Genomic DNA, 20,799 nt, shown 5'->3' with positions numbered 1-20,799 from the left:
GACTATAACCATGCTTTAAAATTGACTCTTGTAACAAACTTTTTGTATATATTTAGAGATGAACTCTTCTGGAAGAATAAATGTAGCTAGCAAAATTGAACTCTAAGAATAAATATTTTTGTTTATACACTAGTTTGTCTCATTCTTAATCACAGTGCAGAAATGAAATAATTCATATTCACGTAAGTAGTAGTATTTAATAAGACTTATTTGTATACATTAACTACTGGAGGATCAGGCCCTTAGCCTGGAAATGTTTCCTTGATCATCACCTTGGATAGAGAAAATGTTCACGTTGCATACACTAATATGGAAATACTGTGAGTCAGAAGCTCCAGAATTGGATTTTTACTCATAACAATTTGATTTATGTCACAATATACCAGGAAGGAACTTCCTTTAAGTTACTGTTATGTTTCATAGCTAGAATGTTCATTTTTTTTTTAGCTGTATCCGGAAATACATCTCTCACATTATGATAATCTTTCATCAGCTGATTTTGAACATTTTTGGAACAGACAATATACTGTACCAGAGACAGAGAAAGGAGATAAATACAGTTTTTAACTCTGATAGGCTGGTGGGTGTTGCTATTTTCTATATCTTTAAAATCATTGCATCTCTGAGACAAGAATGGAGGTGATTCAGACGTTTAAATGTGCCATAATTATTGCAATTTTATCAGTTTTAGGAGGAAGCTATACTTGAGGCAAGCAATTCTGCACTTACAAGAGCTTTTTACTTAGCTGTATTTTTGTAGCACTGCAATGCCTTTTTTATATGAATTGATTTCCATGAGTATTTCTCATCTTGTATAAAGCTTTAGCTTTCAGATAAATTAATTGCCCATGATTCTGCTGGAACAGTCAGTCAGGATTTATAGCTCTTATCTTCTGATTGTACATAACCTGTTTGTCACCATGCTTCCTCTATGTCACCTTATTCCATTCAAAAGCCTATCACTGCTTGAGAAATTTACATCTAATCTCCCATCACCTCTCAATCGCAATGCTGTCTTCTGTCATCTGTAATCTACTCAGGCCTGTCTAATTCAGTCTGTGCTGCTAAAACATTCCAACTAACTACACTTTCTATATTCAGGAAGAGAGTACTACCTTATCCTTAAAGGGTTTTCAGAGATTCTGAAGATGACATGTTTTTTTTCTTCCTCTATCCTTCATGGAGGGAAGCAAAGAAGAAACGGAAGGTGTGTGTATGTGAGAGACAGAGAGAGAGAGAGAGAGACTGAATGTATTTATATTCATTTTTGTGAGGGCCATACACTGTAAAGGTATTTTGTATGCCATTATCTGTATATTTGTAATCAATATAATATTTAAGCATATTACATAAATAACTAAGAGTTACCACTTTCTAGATAGAAGATAAAAACATAATCACACACTTTACAAGTAAAATCAGAATCTTAGTTCTGTGAGGACCATAACTTTATACAAATTTGTCTGTAACAGCTGTGTGGGTGAGTGTGAGGGGAGAATACAGACTCTACTCTACCTGATGTGAGGGAAAGGGCACAATGGAGACTTCAAGCCGCCTTAGCGCTTTCACATATTCCTGAGTTGGCCAGGAGTAAATCAATATACTATTCCACTGAACACATGTGTTTCTAGTGGGGTCCTACTGGGATTGGTTCTTGGTCCTTTAACTTTTTTATTAATTAACTGGATGGAAAACTTAAAAACACTGATAAGTTTGCAGATGACACACAAATCGGGGGAGCAGTAAATAATGAGGATATGTCACTGATTCAGAGTGATCTGGATTTCTTGGTATGCTGGCCTCATGCAAATAATATGCATTTTAATATGGCTAAATGTATACGTCTAGAACAAAGACTGTAAGCCCTACTTAAAAGATGGGGGACTCTAGCCTGGAAGAAGTACCCTGAAAAAGATTTGGGGCTCATGATGGATAATGCAACACTCTGGCATTATCCTTGGATGCATGAACAGGGAATCTCTAGTACGAGTCAAGAGGTTATTTTATTTCTGTATTTAGATTTGGGGCAACTGTTGATGGAATACTGTGTCCATTTCTGGTTTCTGCAATTGAAGAAGGATATTGATAAATTAGAGAGGGTTCAGAGAAAAGCCACAAGAATGATTAAAAGATTAGAAAACATGCCTAGACTCAAGAAGCAAAATCTATTTACCTAACAAAAAAGCTTAAGGAGCAACTTGATTGGTCTATAACAGGGGTTCCCAAACTTGGTTCATGGCTTGTTCAGGGTAAGACCCTGGCTGGCCGTGAGATACTTTGCTTACCTGAGCGTCCACAGGTACAGCCTCTTGTAGCTCCCAGTGGCCACGGTTTGCCAATCCTGGAAGTGGTGGCCCAGCCTGCGCCGCTTCCTGCAGCTCCCATTGGCTGGGAACGGTGAACCGTGGCCATTGGGAGCTGCGAGCAGCTGTACCTGTGGACGCCCAGGTAAACCGTCTTGCGGCCCGCCAGGGGCTTACCCTGAACAAGCCGTGAACCAAGTTTGGGTACCCCTGGTCTATAAGTACCTACATGAGGAAAAATATGGGCTCCTCAGTCTAGCAGAGAAAGGTATAACACAATCCAATGGCTGGACATTGACGCCATCCAAATTCAGACCAGGAATACTATGTATATTTTTAATGGTGAGAGTAATTAATCATTGGAACAATTTATCATGGGTTGTGGTGGATTATCGGTCACAGACAATTTCTAAATCAAGATTGGATGTTTTCTAAAATATAAGCTTTAGGAATTATTTTGGGGAGGTTCTTTGGCCTATGTTATACGGAAGGCAGGCTAGATTATCACAATGGGCCCTTCTGGCCTGGGAATCTATGAAACAAATGTATATTAAGATGCAGTTTGTTGTCTTTATTTGTATTACCGTCCTGAAAAATATATTGAGCATATAGATAATGTTCCTCATGTAGAACTCGAAGTGTGGATGGCTGAAGAATCATTTACTTAGTTTTAAGACTAACTGTTCTTTTTGTTTCTCCTTCTTCTTTTTTAATTCTGACTGCAGTGAGTCAAGGTGGGGATGCAGTCACATCTGACATGTGTCCTGATCCTGGAATTCCTGAGAATGGGAAGAGGGCAGGCTCTGACTTCAGGTAGGAACTGCATGTGTGTTGAAGTGGAAGGGGCTTTTAGGTGTAAGGTAAACTACAGATGGATGCAGTTTGCATAAAAGCTACAAAAGAGGCCATTTCTGAAAGTTGCTAGAAGAGGCTCCAATTCTTAATGAGTTTGAGTTCTGTTTTTAGGTTTCTGGGAAATACAGTGCATTATGGTGGAGATTTTGTAGAATATACCTAAGTGTCCCCATTGTAAATGGAAAGGAACACTGTCAGAGCCCACAACTTGGTCTTTGCTAAAAGTTAGAATCAAGTAGTGTCCTCCAGGTTTTAAATGCTACTTAGCAACACAAAAGATTAATTATCATTCAATGGATTGTCAAGAAATATTGTACTTCCCACTTCTGCTTCACCAAAACTATTTTTTAAAATAAATACTACTTCACAAAAAGCCAAAGGAACTCTCACAAACACCAAAAACATGCTTTTAACTCTGTTGATATTAGTAGGTTTCAGAGTAACAGCCGTGTTAGTCTGTATTCACAAAAAGAAAAGGAGTACTTGTGGCACCTTAGAGACTAACCAATTTATTTGAGCATTGGCTTTTGTGAGCTACAGCTCACTTCATCGGATGGTTAGTCTCTAAGGTGCCACAAGTACTCCTTTTCTTGTTGATATTAGTGACATTGATAGACTGATAAAGCAAACAAAGCTTCTATGATAGGGCAGCCCCGCCTGGAGCATCCGCTGTGGCAAGCCACTGAATGACATATGTGCTCAGTCTCCCCGCTCTGGTAACCCAATATCTTCACTTCAGGATCTTTTCTTTCAATAATGCCCCTTCTTGGGGCTGGTTTATTGTTAAAACCTTATACAAAAATTGTCCATGATAAAGGTCCCAGCATAAAATCAATTCATTACCCCAAGTACAAATTTAAGTTCAGCTCACATCTTGTCCCACAGTACCCCATGTATCACACCCTGGCACCTTTGACCATGTCAAGACTCTGTCAGTCTTCTTCTGTCCCTGGACAGCTACCCCAGTCCTTCCCGCTGAAGTGCAACTCCAGTCTTCCCAGTGGGAACTCCCACAGACTCAGCTGGGAGCATCCTTGCCAGGACGGCATTCCCACTCTCCTCGACCCTGTCATAGTTCCTAGGGGTTTAGGTCTCCTGTCCCGGAGACATCAATAGGCAAGTTCCTCTGCTGCTCCCTTGTCTTGGCTCCAGCTCTTTGGCTTAGAGCCAGCAGGCAAATCCTTCTACTGTTCCCTGACCTTCATCCTTCTGGTCCTGGCTTGGGGATACCCCTCTTGCTGCATTGCTGCCATTAGCCTTCCCCTGGGACCACAATCAATCTCCTGACTCTCTCACCTCCTGTCCTTCTCCTGGTTGACCCAGGCCCTGACTCCCTGGATGCCTCCAGCTCAGTAGGTCTCCCCACCTAGAGCTCTTTTAAGCTCAGTTAATTGGTGCGTACTGATAAGACATGGGTGCACTGGCCTTGCTCCCTCTGAAAGGGACCGTGTCACCCTGTGACAATGACTGTAAGTGGGGGGGGGATCTCCAATTTTAAGGAAAAATACAAAAATGTATATTGCACGTATAAAATAAACATGAAAGAAGCTGCAATTATTTCAATTTCCTATCTGCAGTCCTCCCACTAACTAACTCTTCTAAAGCAGCTTTGACTGAGATGTACTTTTCTCACCCTGCTGCGCATGCAAAGGATAGAGAAGGGGAATGAGAAAGGGTGTGAAGGGAAAGAAGATAGTGGGGAGTGGATGAGAAAGCTGGTAAGGTAAAGCTACTGGGAAGGCCAGGCAACATGATAGGATGAGTGTTTGGGACATTCCACTATGAGAACTTATAAGTGACTGTACTATATAGTTAGTTCTACATAATAGTTATAGGTTTATCATAAAATGGATACTCTAATTTAAAATACAATACATTAAAAAATTAAACAAATCTGGTTGATTATTTCAATCAGCCAAAACCAACCAACCAACCAACCCCCCTGCCCCAAGTAGTGTTTTCTACCACTTAAAGGGACAAGAGCCAAAGGCTGTATGATGCTCACTAGAGACTTTGTTGCTATTGCTTTTACCTGGAAGGTGTTCAGATTCTAAGTTGCTCGGCAGAAAAAGTAGTTTCAGGAACTATAATTATCCCTTTCTGTCCAGAGTGAGGGTTTTTTTTTTTTTTTGGGGGGGGGGAGGTTGGCTTTTCAATCCTTGTTTTACCATTTTTAAAAATATTTTTCTCCTCTGTTGCTGTGTGAAAGACCCCCCACAAATATGTTTCAAGACTGCCTGTGCAGGGCAAATATTATAGCTGACAATATCCTAAGTCTTGTCAACTACACAGAGTATAATGTGACAGTATAGAGAAGCTCTTCCATTTTTCTCCTAGTCTATTTCAGTTATAGTTGTGTTACTCCTAACCATCTCAGGTAAAATATTTGTAAACAGAAAAGTACATTTTAAGATTTTTGTATCAACTGAAGTGAAGCTCATTGTTACCATTTTGTGGAATACTATAGATTGAAAAATTCTGATATGGTGGAAACAAACATGTTAGCTATCTTATTTTATATATTGTGGCTCACTGTGCTTTCAGTAATTAGATATTAATGTTCTTCGAGTGCTTGCTCATGTCCATTCCATGTTAGGTGTGTGTGCTCGCCACATGCACCGGTACCGGAAATTTTTCCCTCAGCAATATCTGTAGGGGACCAGCTCTGGCACCCTCTGGAGTGGGGGCCACATGGAACCCTCAGTTTCTTCTTGCTGCCAGTGATGGTGCTGGAACGTCTTCTGCTTCGGCTAGCATTGTTTTATTCTCTGTTCTTGCGAACTTTGTAAATTCTGTAATATAGTTGAATGTAGTTAGAAGTTGAATTAGTTTTCCTTAGTAGTAGTTCCTAAAGTCTTCATTAGTCCTAAACAGAACTTAGTCAGGGGATGGGGCATGCCCTGGTTCCCAGGCTTTAAGCCTTTGATCATTGCAAACAGCTAAAGACCATCAGTGATCCACATAGTAGCTGCCTAAGGTGCTTGGGCGAAGGGAACATAAGCAACAAATGTCGTCTTTGTACGTCCTTCAAACCCAGGACGAAAAAGGAGCGGGACAATCGCCTTAAAGCACTCCTGATAGAGTCAGCACTCACCCCAGCATTGGAGCAACAGTCCGACTTGGCACTGAGCCCCGCAGCGTCAGTGCACAGTGCTCAGTCGGTGCTGTCCACAAGCCAGCACCAATCCCGCTCTGCGGCTCCAGTCAAGAAGCCTAAGAAGACAGGGATGGGAGATCTCCTACTGCCTTTAAGGGAAAGGAGAAGGCTGAGGGTGAGCCAAGACCCATGGTGGGCCGCTCAATGCCCTCTTCAGGAAGTCGGGCCCCAGCTCAAGTTGAGCAGTGCAGTCCATCCCATAGATTGCCTGCGACTCCAGATAGCGGTACAGGCTTCCATCAGCTTCAGGTGCCGTTGAAGTCTGAAGCCCTACAGGCAGCTGAGGAGATCCTGATTCTTCTGGTGTCACCCACACTGGCTCCGGTGGTACCCCAGTCTTGCCTTGGGACCTCAACATATGTCTCTGCCTCAGCGACACCATAGAATCATAGAATATCAGGGTTGGAAGGGACCTCAGGAGGTCATCTAGTCCAACCCCCTGCTCAAAGCAGGACCGATCCCCAATTAAATCATTTAAACCGTTCCCCATATTGTGGGATGTCCCGCCACCACTCACCTTCCTGAAGCTGTCATGCCTCAGAGCCAGAGAGGCAGGCTCAGCAGAGCCCTGTTCAGTCCCCAGACCTTGTGCACCGACAGCGGGATTCAAGGAGTATCTCACCAGTAGCCTGGCACACAACCACAGGGGCAGGCGCCTCCCGGCAGGATCACCAAGACTGACCCCTCGCATTGCTGAGAGCTCAGTACAGATCCTGGGACCGACTGGGGGACTGAAGCCACTGGTCACCGGACTGTTGTCATTGGTATCCAAGACGGGGACCACCATGTTTGGGACATTCCTCCCGGAAACTGGCTTGTGATCGCTCCTGGTCCCGCTCAATGTCCCATTACCGGTCGGGTAGTGTAAGGCATAGATCGCCGGGTTTCTGATGCTGATCCACCAAACACTATCAGTCCCTGAGGCCCTCAACCAAGACGTCCGACCCATTCGGACAGATTTACCTCTAGGAGCAGCGACTGGTACTAGTCAGATAAGAGCTGTTGCTCTGCCCAGTCATAGAATCATAGAAGATTGGGGTTGGAAGAGACCTCAGGAGGTCATCTAGTCCAATCCCCTGCTGAAAGCAGGACCAATCCCCAACTAAATCATCCCAGCCAAGAGTTTGTCAATCCTGGTTTCTGGGTAGCGACTGCTCTGGCCATAGCTCTGGCATGGAGCAGGGTTCCCTAACTGTGGGGCAGCCTCTGGTGCCTGCAGTGCCACATACATCATCAGCACTGAAACTTGTCCTATAGCCCCAGGCACAGTGGTTGGCACCATGGTGCCCATGGAACCCCTGTGGGTTCACCCAGCCTTCCCAGGCTGCCCGCTCAGAGTCAGGAACCTCAGACAGGCCAGCAGCCTCAACATTCTGATCCCCTCCAGTGCCTGAGACTTGGAGGGAAGGATCCCATAGGTCCAGGAGGACCCAGGGGAACAGCCTGCTGGACCACTAATGGACGTTGAAGCTCCCGCAGTACCGGCATCATCTTCGTCATCGCCAAACAAGGCTATCACAGAGCCCCCTCACCCAGTTCCTCAGGATGGTGCTAAGGCACACCAGGAACTATTGAAGAGGGTCACATCTAACCTGGGGCTTCAGGCTAAGGAGTTGAGGGAGACCTCGGACTCCCTGTTTGACATCCTCTGCTCCTTGGCTCCTGCCAAGATGACTTTACCCCTTCATGAGGGGGTATCAAAGATTACCACTGCCTTTTGGCAGACTCCCTCCTTGCCCCCATCTCCAAAAGGGTCAAGCGCAATTACTTTGTGCCAACCAAGAGGCATGGGTATTTATATTTTCACCTGGCCCCCAATTCCCTGGTGGTTGAGGCACTTAACCACAGAGAGAGGCAAGGTCAACCCGGGGCGACCCCCAAAAACAAAGACTCAAGGAGGCTGGATTTTTTTGGACGCCAAGTTTTTTCATCTTCCAGCCTGCAACTGACAGTGGCCAATGACCAAGCCCTCCTTGGCCTCTATGATTACAACATGCGGTAGGCCATGGCAAAGTTAGAGGCTTTGCTCCCCAAAGGATCCAGGAAGGAATTTCAGGCGATGGTTGAGGAGGGTATAGCGGTAGCCAGAGCGGCCCTCCAGGCAGCTTCAGATGCAACAGACTCTGCAGCCCGCACCATGGCCTCTGCCATCTCTAAGCGGCGAGCTTCCTGGCTGCTCTTCTTGGGCTTGTCCGCCGAGGCTCAGCAGTCGATACAGGACCTTCCCTTCAACATCCAGGCCCTATTTGCAGAACAGACTGATATCAAGCTGCACGGTTTAAAGGACTCCTATACCACCTGGAAAACTCTGGGGCTGTACGTCCCAGGCCCAGCACATAAGTGGTTCAAACTGCAACAGCCTCAGGGACCAGGGAGCCATCCTTGGCAGAACCCACCTCATAAGAAGGCCAAGGGCTATAAACGCTGACCAAGGCATCCTCCTTCATCCCCTGCTCAGTCGGGCTCCATCTGAAATAAACAAGAAACCAAGTGACCATTTTGAGGCTGCGCTTGAGGGAAACCTACCAGCCTATTCCCCAGATCCATCTTCCCCAGTTTTTTTCCAACCGCCTTTCCTTTTTTCTCCCTGCATGGACCATTATAACCTCATATGTCTGGGTTCTGAATACAGTGGCGCAGGGCTATACCCTCCAGTTTCTTTCTACCCCTCCCCAGCCCCCTTCTCCTTCCCTCTTCAGGGATCCTTCTCATGAGAGTCTCTCGTGCAGGAGGTTCAAGGGTTGCTGCAGTTGTGAGCAGTGGAGGAAGTTCCTCTCAAGTGCAGGAACAACGTGTTTTATTCCCAATACTTTTTTAATCTCAAAGGCCAAGGGCAGACTAAGTCCCATTCTGGACCTGCGAGACCTCAACAAGTACCTAAAAAAGCTGAAGTTCCACATTGTCTCCCTGGCCTATATCAACCCCTCCCTGGATCCGAGATACTGGTATGCTGTCCTTGACCTAAAGGACACATACTTCCACATAACGATCTTCCAAGGACATGGGTGTTTTCTTCGATTCATGCTCCTATTGGCCACTACCAATATACGGTCTTCCCATTTGGCCCGGCAACAGCACCAAAGACATTTACACACTGCATGTCGGTGGTGGCAGCTTCCTCAGGCACCAGGGTATCCAGATATATCCGTGCCTTGATCACTGGCTGGTAAAGGGCAGCTCCAGGTCTCAGATCCAAAAGAATGTTGCGGTACTGCAAGCCACGTGCTGCTCTCTGGGCCTATTGGTGAATGACAAAAAGTCTACATTAGTTCCAGTGCAAAGTATAGAATTCATCGGGGTGGTGCTTGACTCGACCTGTGCGAGAGTATTCCTGCCATTAGGAAGGTTTTGGACATTGTCAGACCTTATCAGGGAGGTGTCCATGTCCCCCCGACTACAGCCAGGGTCTACCTGCATCTGCTGGACCACGTGGCAACTTAGAATCATAGAATATCAGGGTTGGAAGGGACCCCAGAAGGTCATCTAGTCCAACCCCCTGCTCGAAGCAGGACCAATTCCCAGTTAAATCATCCCAGCCAGGGCTTTGTCAAGCCTGACCTTAAAAACCTCTAAGGAAGGAGATTCTACCACCTCCCTAGGTAACGCATTCCAGTGTTTCACCACCCTCATAGTGAAAAAGTTTTTCCTAATATCCAATCTAAACCTCCCCCCCTGAAACTTGAGACCATTACTCCTCATTCTGTCATCTGCTACCATTGAGAACAGTCTAGAGCCATCCTCTTTGGAACCCCCTTTCAGGTAGTTGAAAGCAGCTATCAAATCCCCCCTCATTCTTCTCTTCTGCAGACTAAACAATCCCAGCTCCCTCAGCCTCTCCTCATAAGTCATGTGTTCTAGACCCCTAATCATTTTTGTTGCCCTTCGCTGGACTCTCTCCAATTTATCCACATCCTTCTTGTAGTGTGGGGCCCAAAACTGGACACAGTACTCCAGATGAGGCCTCACCAATGTCGAATAGAGGGGAACGATCACGTCCCTCGATCTGATCGCTATACCCCTACTTATACATCCCAAAATGCCATTGGCCTTCTTGGCAATAAGGGCACACTGCTGACTCATATCCAGCTTCTCATCCACTGTCACCCCTAGGTCCTTTTCCGCAGAACTGCTGCCTAGCCATTCGGCCCCTAGTCTGTAGCGGTGCATTGGATTCTTCCATCCTAAGTGCAGGACCCTTGCACATACGTTGTCACCATGCCAGGCTCCGGATGCAGCACCTGCAGCAATGGCTGGCGACGGTCTATTCCCATTCCAGGGATTACCTGGAAAAGATCATTACCATCCCCCTGGTGATACTCACCTCGTTGTGATGGTGGACCGGTCGTTAGACAGTCCTAGAGGGAGTTCTGTTCAACAACCCTCCTCACTCTGTTGAGTTATTATCAGACATCTCAGACCTGAGCTGGCATGTGCACCTTGGAGATCTCCAGACCTCGGGTATGTGGTCCCCAGAGGAGATGGCACTACACATAAACATCAAAGAACTCAGAGCGGTCTGCTTGGCATGTGGGGTCTTCCTGCCCCACCTATCGGGAAAGGTGGTGAGAGACCTAATGGACAACACAGCCTAGATGGTCTACATCAACAGGCAAGTGGGAGCATGCTTGTTGGCTCTCTGCCAAGAGGCACTCTATCTCTGGAACTTCTGCATCGACCACGAGATCCACCTGGAGGCTTGTCTCCTCCCTGGCATCAAGAGCATGCTAGCAAATCACCTCAGCAAGGCCTTCTCCTCTCACCATGAGTGGTCGCTCCACCTGGAAGTAGCCTACATGATCTTTCAGAGGTGGGAAACTCCAAGTGGACCTGTTCGCCACCAGGCAAAACTGAAAATGTCATTGGTTTTGTTCTGGGCAAGGACTCCCTCTCCAATGCCTTCCTCATGTCGTGGTTGGAGAGCCCGATGTACACATTCCCTCTAATTTCACTCATCACCAAGGTCCTGGGAAAGATAGAGAGACAGGGCGCAGGTCATCATGATTGCCCCGGCACGGCCTTGCCAGAACTAGCCCGGCATTCTCATGAATCTAACAGTGGCTCTTCCTTGGCCCCTGCCCAACCAACCGGACCTGTTGTCACAGAACCACGCTCGGCTCTTACACCCCCAACCTTGCATCCCTCCACCTCTTGGCATGGATGCTGCGTGGCTGAACCTGGAGCAGACCTGTTCAGAGGAGGTCCAACAGATCCTTCTGGAAAGTAGGAAGCTCTCAACCAGACTGACTTACCTGGCCAAGTGGATGAGGTTCTCACACTGGGTGGCATCTCTCCCTTTCGCTCTTCCATACAGTCTGTCTTAGACTACCTGCTTCATTTGAGGAACTAGGGCCTGGCACACTCTTCCATTAGAGTGCCTCTCATGGCCATATCTGCTTTTCACTCACCGATCCAAGGCCAGACAGTGTTTTCCCATGACATGAAAGTTAGATTCTTGAGAGGACTCGAGAGACTATTCCCACAGGTACAGACCCCTGTCCCGCAGTAGGATTTTAACTTGGTCCTCTCTAGGCTCATGGGCCCACCCTTTGAGACACTGGGCTCCTGCTCCCTTTCCCACCTGTCATGAAAAGTTGCTTTCCTGGTGGTGGTGACAGTGATGAGACGAGATTAAAGCCTGGACCTCAGAACCGCCCTACACGGTCTTCTACGAAGACAAAGTTTAGCTGTGGCCCACCCGGCCTTCCTGCTGAAAGTGGTGTCTACCTTCCATATGAACCAGGACATCTTCCTCCCGGTGTTCTGTCCCAAACCACACAAGACCAGTGAAGAGAGGTTTCTTCACATGCTGGACGTCTGAAGGGCCTTGGCTTTTTACCTAGAAGGTACCAAGCCTTTCCATGAATCAACTCAGCTCTTCATCGCTACAGCAGATAGGATGAAGGGCCTTCCAGTGTCTTTGCAGAGGATTTCCAATTGGATCACCTCTTGCATAAGGACCTGTTATGACCTGGCGGGGGTCCTGCCGCTGCCGATTGTCAGAGCCCAGACGACTAGTGCTCAGGCATCTTCGGTGGCCTTCCTGGCACATATCCCTATCCAAGACATCTGTAAAGCCACTACGTGGTCCTCTGTCCACACGTTCATGGTGCATTATGCCATCACTTAGCAGCCCAGAGACTACACTAGGTTCGCCAGAGCTGTGTTGCAATCTACACGTTCGTGAACTCCTACCCACCTCCAGGGGTACTGCTTGGGAGTCACCTAATATGGAATGGAGCAAGCACTTGAAGAAGAAAAGACAGTTACCTTTTCCGTAACTGGTGTTCTTCGGGATGTGTTGCTCATGTCCATTCCCATGACCTGCCCTCCTTCCCCACTGTTGGAGTTTCTGGCAAGAAGGAACTGAGGGGGTGGGGAGCCAGTGGCACCCTTTATACTGCACCATGCAGGTGGTACTCCAAGGGGCGCCATAGCTGGTCCCCTACGGATACTGCTGAGGGAAAAGCTTCCAGCACCAGTGCATGTGGCAAGCACACACACCTAATGTGGAATGGACATAAGCAACACATCCTGAAGAACACCAGTTACGGAAAAGGTAACTGTCTTTTTCAGTACTTCTTTTTTAATATATTGCCTAATTGATGTATTGGAACTGCAAATGTACATTGTTTTATTACTTTCATCTAAATAGTCCAATTTGCCTTGCTAATCAATCCCTATAGTCAAAAGTGTTTCAACAGTTCTTTAACACCTCAGTGCTTATTAGTGCTATGAGTTATTGAACAAAGAAACTGCCCTATAGTATTCCCTGTATAATTTTCCTTTTAGATGGATAAAGGCTAATTGAAATATGTGAACAGTGTAAGAAGTTTAGGTCAGGACCTCTATCAATATGTATGCATGTTTCTCCTCTAGACAGTATTCAAAGGAGGTCATGTCTAGTTTTTGTGGTACCCTGACTAATATAAGGCATGAAATCCTCCTGCACGCTATTGTGATCCACGTTGTGTATGAGTGTAGGAAGGTTCGGCAGCTGAACAGGTCAGAAGTGATTCATTTGAAGGGTTATTGTGTTGCCTCAATTCAGAGGGGAGAGTTTCATAAACTAGGATAATATGGACCCCTGCATTTCTTCTTTCAAGATGTTGGGTGAACGAGATTAAGAAAAGACAAACACTACTCCAAAGACCTAGTACACACTGAACACATGTTTAGGGCCAGTTTTGTATCAAAATTTGGTAGCTTAACTGATAAACAATTAGGTTAAAATTGTTAAAATTGTAAAAAAAAACTATTAGTTTTTACTAATTAAAGTGTCTGCTAACTATTACTTGCCGGTCTAGACATGCATTTGCAATTTAGTTAGGGACCCAATCTGGGACTTGACATCTGAAATGTATTTTATTTCAAGGAATTTAGAAAAGACCAATGTGAATAATACCTTAGTCTTAAAATAGTGCCTGTTGTACCTGGGGAGGGAATGAGCAGTAGGAAAAGGACAGGAAGTAGAGGATCATGTTGGAAGCTTTAAAAGTATTTTAGATAGAGAGAGATCTCAATGTCCAGGAAATAAAAAAATAACGCACACAGCACCCACCATTGGTAAATTAATTTGAGTAGTAGTAGAAAAACAAGAGACTTCTTGTTCTTACCATGGTTGAAATATAGGCTTGTTGATACTCCCGAACTTCAAGACATCTCTAAAGTCATGGTCAACTTACGTCAGTCAAATGAAATGTCAGTCTCCTATCATTACACTGTATTTATATCAAATAATGTTGACAGCACACTGTTTGTTCCTTTAAGGGAAAATTTCTACCTTATCTCATTTATTCGTTACATGGAATTGTGAGGATTTAGATTTAAAATAAACAAATGTTGGAAACTATTAGTTAAAAATATACATCTTATCAAGATGTAGGCTTGACATTTTTAAGACAATATGTTAAATGAATTGGCCATGATTTTTGAGATTTAGTCAACCAAAGAAACTAATATTATGTAATCCACATGTTTCTACCAAAACAAGACAATTATGTGTATTAATTTCTGAAGCAAAAGGTTTGTAGCATTAAAATTCCACCTGTTCTGCTGGGGAATTCCTTTCCCTTTCAGAAAAATTCCATGGAATACTTGGAGAACAACAAGTTCCTGTTTAAAAAAACAAAACACTAACTTCCTGAAGTCCATTAAGAAATGTAAGGTTCTAAAACTGTAAATTAACTGTCAGTACTTCAAGGATTTATTCATATTCCTTATATTACATCCTCTGAGTAGTCCCGCTGACTTCAGCAGCGACTGCTCATAGGGTGACTTCAGCAGAGCCAGGATTTCAATGGGACTTTTGCCATGACCTCAATAGAGCCAGGATTTCATCCACTTGGGTGAAGTTAAACATGTCTCTTGCAGTATCAAGGCCTATGTTTGCAAATTGTGTTCATTTTCTTTGAGGCTGGTATTAAAATAATGGTTGCCCCATCACAACAACAATTGCTTTTGATTTCATAAGCCTAATGCACACACAGAGTCATGTGTCATGGTAAAAGCGCTACTGAACTAGTTTGCTAATGTACCACGATCTCCAAACCTCCTGCACAGGCATGCGCAATTGCACCCTGATTATGTTATGTCTGCAGGACAGGTACGGTTACTAAATATCACTGACACCTGGGGTTAATGTGGTATAAGCTAATCTAAACCTATCACAGATTTCGCTGCTCTTTGGGGACACATTTTAAACACTTTTTAAAATGTTTAACTTTTTATGTACACATTTTTCTGATCATTTTCATATTTAAGCCTATAAAACAAAGAAAAGAACTTCATTTGAAAAGTATATCTAAGGTGTTGCATTGGGACTGTCAAGCTTCCTCCCCGACTCTGAACTCTAGGGTACAGATGTGGGGACCTGCATGAAAACCTCCTAAGCTTACTTTTACCAGCTTAGGTTAAAACTTCCCCAAGGTACAAATTAATTTTATCCTTTCTCCTTGGAATATCCACTGCCACCACCAAATTCTAACTGGGTTTACTGGGAAATGTAGTTTGGACACGTCTTTCCCCCCAAAATCCTCCCAACCCTTGCACCCCACTTCCTGGGAAAGGTTTGGTAAAAATCCTCACCAATTTGCATAGGTGACCACAGACCCAAACCCTTGGATCTGAGAACAATGAAAAAGCATTCAGTTTTCTTACAAGAAGACTTTTAATAGAAACAGAAGTAAATAGAAGTAAAGGAATCACCTCTGTAAAATCAGGATGATAGATAACTTACAGGGTAATTAGATCCAAAACATAGAGAATCCCTCTAGGCAAAACCTTAAGTTACAAAACAGACACACAGACAGAAATAGTCATTCTATTCAGCACAGTTCTTTTCTCAGCCATTTAAAGAAATCATAATCTAACACATACCTAGCTAGATTACTTACTAAAAGTTCTAAGACTCCATTCCTGGTCTATCCCCGGCAAAAAGCAGCATACCGACAGACACAGACCCTTTGTTTCTCTCCCTCCTCCCAGCTTTTGAAAGTATCTTGTCTCCTCATTGGTCATTTTGGTCAGGTGCCAGCGAAGTTACCTTTAGCTTCTTAACCCTTTACAGGTGAGAGGATTTTTCCTCTGGCCAGGAGGGATTTTAAAGGGGTTTACCCTTCCCTTTATATTTATGACAGTGACATATTAATTGGGAAAGTTTGGGAAAATAAATGTTCCTTGCTATTTTAATTTTCAGTGGATTATTGCAATAAATATAATTAACTGTCTTTTTATCTTTCACTTGTTAGATGTTTGTTTGACTCTTGGGTATAATATCATCAAAACACTATAGCTCTGTTACAGGCATGAAATACTCCATAGAATGACTTTTTTTTTTCAAAATAGATAAATGGACATTATAAAAACAAAATGTAATGTTCTGTAACTGTTAATTATCCATCTTAACCCAAAATATGTGAGAGTTCCTTCTGAATTTACTTAGTAAGACATGAGTTCAGGTTCTCTGTTTTTACTTATGATAGCTGTTGAAGTTTTAATGGGACTGCATTCTGACTAAGATATTATTCAATGTAAGTAAGAGTCATAGACTCAGGCCATGTTTAGGGCTAAATCCTGATTCCAATTATTTCAATGGGAAGTTTGCCTGTAACTTCAATGGGATTAAGATTTTGCTCCTAATATGTCCTTATTATGAGCCTCTTACTCACAGTAGTGAGCAGTCAGTGGGATTGCTTGTCTGTAACTGCATTTCAGTGTAAGTAAGGGGTTCACAAACATGCACTCTGAGTTCCAAGGGGCTAGTCTACTCTGGAGACAATATAAAAATGGCACTTCCTGACTCAGATCTACATCCTGTGATTCATATCAGACAGCTATAATGGCAAATAATACATTCTTTGCTATATCCTGATAGTCCTCTGAAGCATGTGGAGTTATGACAGAATGAGCTAGATTCTATTTTCTGCATATTCCTCAACAGAATTGTTAAATAGTTCCATTTGCAGGATAAAATTCTGCCCTAAATTCTGCCCTGTGTGAGCAACCACACAGAAGACTTGTAATCTCAAATTCTGTCACACTTATTCATGATGTGAATGTTCTCTTCTGTTCTTCCTCCCTGCTCCTCACGCACACGCTGGCTGAGGTAGCTGGGCTGGTGCACAGGGTGTTTCGTGTACTGCATGCTGGGTAATAACATGAGGACTTCCAACTTTCTTAAACTAAACTGTCTCTTTTTAAAAAGAACTATTTACAGAGGTGCTGCAACTGTAACTAACATTCTAGTCACAGCCGGTCACACACTGACTTTATGGTACCATCTCCAAAATCTTCCCTCCTCCAACTTGTGCTCCTCCCTCCACATTCCATGCAGCTTGCTATGCAGTGGAGAAGTAAGCTCCTCCAGATATAGGAAGGTAGTAACTAATTCCTTCCCAGTGCAATGGAAGAATCAGGGAGGAATTGTGACTCACATTTTAACCTTACAGAAACACAAAAAAATGTGTACATGTAACTCTAGACAGAATATTGGTCTGCCAGATCATTATTGGAAATGGGGTTGTAACAAAGGATTAACTCAATTTGACTGTGAGATCCTAAGCTGTATACAGTTGGTGGGGAAAAATAAAACCCATCATTCTCCTCCATGGCCTATCTGTTTACTTGTAAATTGAGAATTTCATCCTAAAATAATGGAGACAATAAATATGGTCCCCCACAATTCCACAGTGCCATTTTCAGAGGGCCACTTTTCAGAGTGGAACCAAATTTTAAGCAAATTGATTATGAAAAAAAGTTATTTCCTTTCAAACCACTGATAGTAGTAATAATAATACCAAAAGTTTGGTTCTAATGTTTCACTCTTAGCTTCAGTTTATCAAAATATTCCAGTTCTAACTTTATGGTAAGATTATTTTGCCACAATTATCAGTCAACCCAGATAATCTCCTTATATGGGGGAGGAAGGATACTTTTGTGTTTGAGGCATTGCACTTGGACTCAGGAGAATTAGGTTCAGTTTCTGGCTCTACCAGAGATTTCTTATATGAGCACTTATTCATTCTGTGTCTCAGTTCCCCGTGTATAAACTGGGGATAATAGGAATCACCCTGGAGAGGAATCATGCACGTGTACAGGGCACTAATGCTTCTCCCAAGCTGCCACATTGTGCTCCAGAATGTAAGCTTTCATTTTTTTAGAAAAGGAACACTCTAGCACTTACGATAGGGAGAAAATCTTCAAAATATGATCCATATGTTGTCTCTCTCTGAGTCTGCTGAGAGCCTGAAACAATAGCTCTGAGGAATGTATTGCCCCATTCATCTCAAACAAATGTTAATGCAGAACCCAATGATCATTTAAATGCCAATATTGTTAACTACTTCACTCTAATCAAAGCATGTGAAAAGTGAGAAGAAGGATCATATTAAAAAGATTTATACTATGAGTAATGTATTATTTTGGCACCACAATTGTCTTGAAGTTACCACGATTAGCTGTTTTTTTTTAACTCAAAAAGGAGTCAATTCCAAAAAGTCTACTACTGTAATGCCAGGGAGGCCTCTGAGCTTCACCTAGTTGGAGCCAGGCCTAAGGAACCCAACAAGCCCATGGGTGTATTTGAATCCCACTGAAGGGAAGCTAACCTCAAGGAACCACAGAGCAGATGTAATCATATTTTAAACATCTGCTGTAAGTGAATGGTGTCTCCGGTGAAAGGAATGCCTTTTGTGGATGAAGCTTTATTTGTGGCTGGATCACGCTATTTCTATCTTCCACTCCCCCACATTTGACCTTGAGGAGATAATACTCTGCTACCTAACAGGACTGTTGTAAGGATAAATCCATTCATGTTTTTTAAGGTACTCCAATAGTACAGTGAGTAGCGCATAACACCTGTACATAAAAACTCATATATCAGTGCATTCACTCATTCATCATTTATCCAAAGTCCTATTTTTCTGAATGTCTTAAAGCCTCCTCAGTTGTAGCCAGTAGGATTATGAAGGGACCAAGATTATTCCTTGTCTCCTAAATGTTTACTTCTCACCTGCAAACAGCATGAAACTAATACTATTATATATATTAGGACTCCCTTTTAATGGCTACATAAAGGAGCTGCTGAATATACAAAAATAAAAAAAAATCAATTTGATTTTTTTCCCTCTGTGTAATAACACATTCAGCTTTTCTCTTAGGAAAAATAATGCTGTTCTTTGCTTCACATTGATTTTAGAAAAAAAATGAAATATTTTGTGGAGAACAAAAGAAAGGCAATATGTTTTTGTAGTTTCAAGTAAAGATCTGAGAAGCTGCTATTGCACTTATCAGGAGAATGATGACTGTGGATATTATGCTGAGCTGCAATATGTGAAAAGGCACATTATTCAACAGCTTCCCAAGACTGCATAAAGACACTTAGTGATTTAGATTGATGGAAAGGGAGAGGGTTCATTTTCAAGTCAGCCGAGACACTGCTGATTCAGTGGTGACAAGTCCTTTGACCAGGGTTTCATAGTTTTAAACATAATAATGACACTCTAATATTACAATATCATCTTGTGTGCTTTGTGATTTTCACCTGTTAGTTCCTTCTTCGAACTCCCCTCCCACCCCCAAGCCCAACACTTAACACTTTACTTAAGTTTAATAAGAGAGAAAGTGTCTCTCTGTGAATTCAAATATGAGGAAGAAATGTCATTTAAATTAATGCTCAGCCTTGTACTCCCACCATATTTTCCTCTGATTTTAATATTTGTTTAATGAGAACAGAAGCAACTCAATATTGAGTCAATTACAACTTTTTTTTTTTTTTGGTGGGAAGTGGCAACTTACCTAATTATTTAAAAAAATAAAAAAAATGAAATATACAATGGATTTAATAAATAAATTCCCATATTCCTTAATTCACATGAGGCTTTGTGGAATCCAGGGTGCAGGGCATAATGTTTCATATTTTTTCTGATGAAAATTTTAAAACAAAAATGTTCTGATTTTTTTTTTCCTGAGAAAATTTTGAAACAAAACTTGTTCAGGTTTTTTTCTAAGAAAATCTTATTGTATTGTTTCTCTTTTTCATTAATCTTTTTGTGTCTAGCTTCAATTCAAAATTTTTGTTTTGATTCAAATCCAAACTGAAATTTCAAAAAGGAGTGGTAAAGGGGAGAGAAAAACCTCTCCATTATTCTCCCTCTACAGCCCCACTCAGCAGTAAAAGTGTGGGGGAGGAGGGGAGAAATTTGGAACTTGCCATTTTAACTATATGAATTACACCCACACAGTGTACAGCTACAGTAAGGCATGTACCTATGCTATGCCAAGAGTCCTAGACCATTGTAATAGTGAAGGTAATGCAACTAATCACTACTCTTACTCTACAGCTAATTTGCATGCAACAGTTTCATTGGTTGTATGAGGAAGACTGCACAGAGGGTGGATAATTTGGCCCAACTGCCACACCTATGTGACAGTATGGCTTTCAGTTACTGGTGCGCAATAATAGCATACTCAAATTCCAACTAAAGCAGCATTTCTCAATCTCTTCAAGTTGGCTACCCCTATTTAAAGTCAAACAATTTTGTGATCCATTTATACTATTAACTCTCATCATAACAATAAGCCTATATAATTTAACTGTGTTTTGAGAGGTTGACATAAAATACATGACTTTGACAGGTAAGGGTGTATAGGAAGTGGGGGGTGTGAAATATTCTTTTAGACTGTGACAAAAATGTCAAAACCTTGATTGCCTTCTGTGACCCCCCCTCCCCTCCAACCTCCATGGGGATCATGACCTGCAAGCTGAAAAACACTGAGCTAGAGAAATTTCATATGTAGTGATTATTTTACCCATGCTTGAAATACAGTGGCTGTTGAACACCACACAGCAAGATTACACAATATGTTAGTGCAGGAACAAAGAATACAACAACCAGTAGAAACTCTTACGTGTGGAAAAAAGTACAGGTAGACAGAGTGTTTTAATTACACAGTATTTTTACATTGTTTTGAAAGGCTGAGTTTAAG

The 20,799-nt window shown here is 42.9% G+C and overlaps 1 protein-coding gene across 1 annotated transcript in view; it reads left to right on the top strand.

The window, feature by feature from the left end:
* CSMD1 (CUB and Sushi multiple domains 1) overlaps positions 1-20,799 on the top strand; it is a 1,692,034-nt gene that overhangs the window by 977,020 nt on the left and 694,215 nt on the right. Inside the window, exon 8 of the mRNA XM_077812120.1 lies at positions 3,029-3,116. Within this exon, the coding sequence (XP_077668246.1) occupies positions 3,029-3,116 (88 nt within the window). The remainder of the gene's footprint in view (positions 1-3,028; positions 3,117-20,799) is intronic.

This window comes from Eretmochelys imbricata, chromosome 3, assembly GCF_965152235.1.
Source record: "Eretmochelys imbricata isolate rEreImb1 chromosome 3, rEreImb1.hap1, whole genome shotgun sequence".
Classification (NCBI taxonomy): domain Eukaryota; kingdom Metazoa; phylum Chordata; order Testudines; family Cheloniidae; genus Eretmochelys; species Eretmochelys imbricata.
The sequence above is the reverse complement of the archived record's forward strand: the minus strand, read 5'-3'. Positions and strand labels throughout refer to the sequence as shown.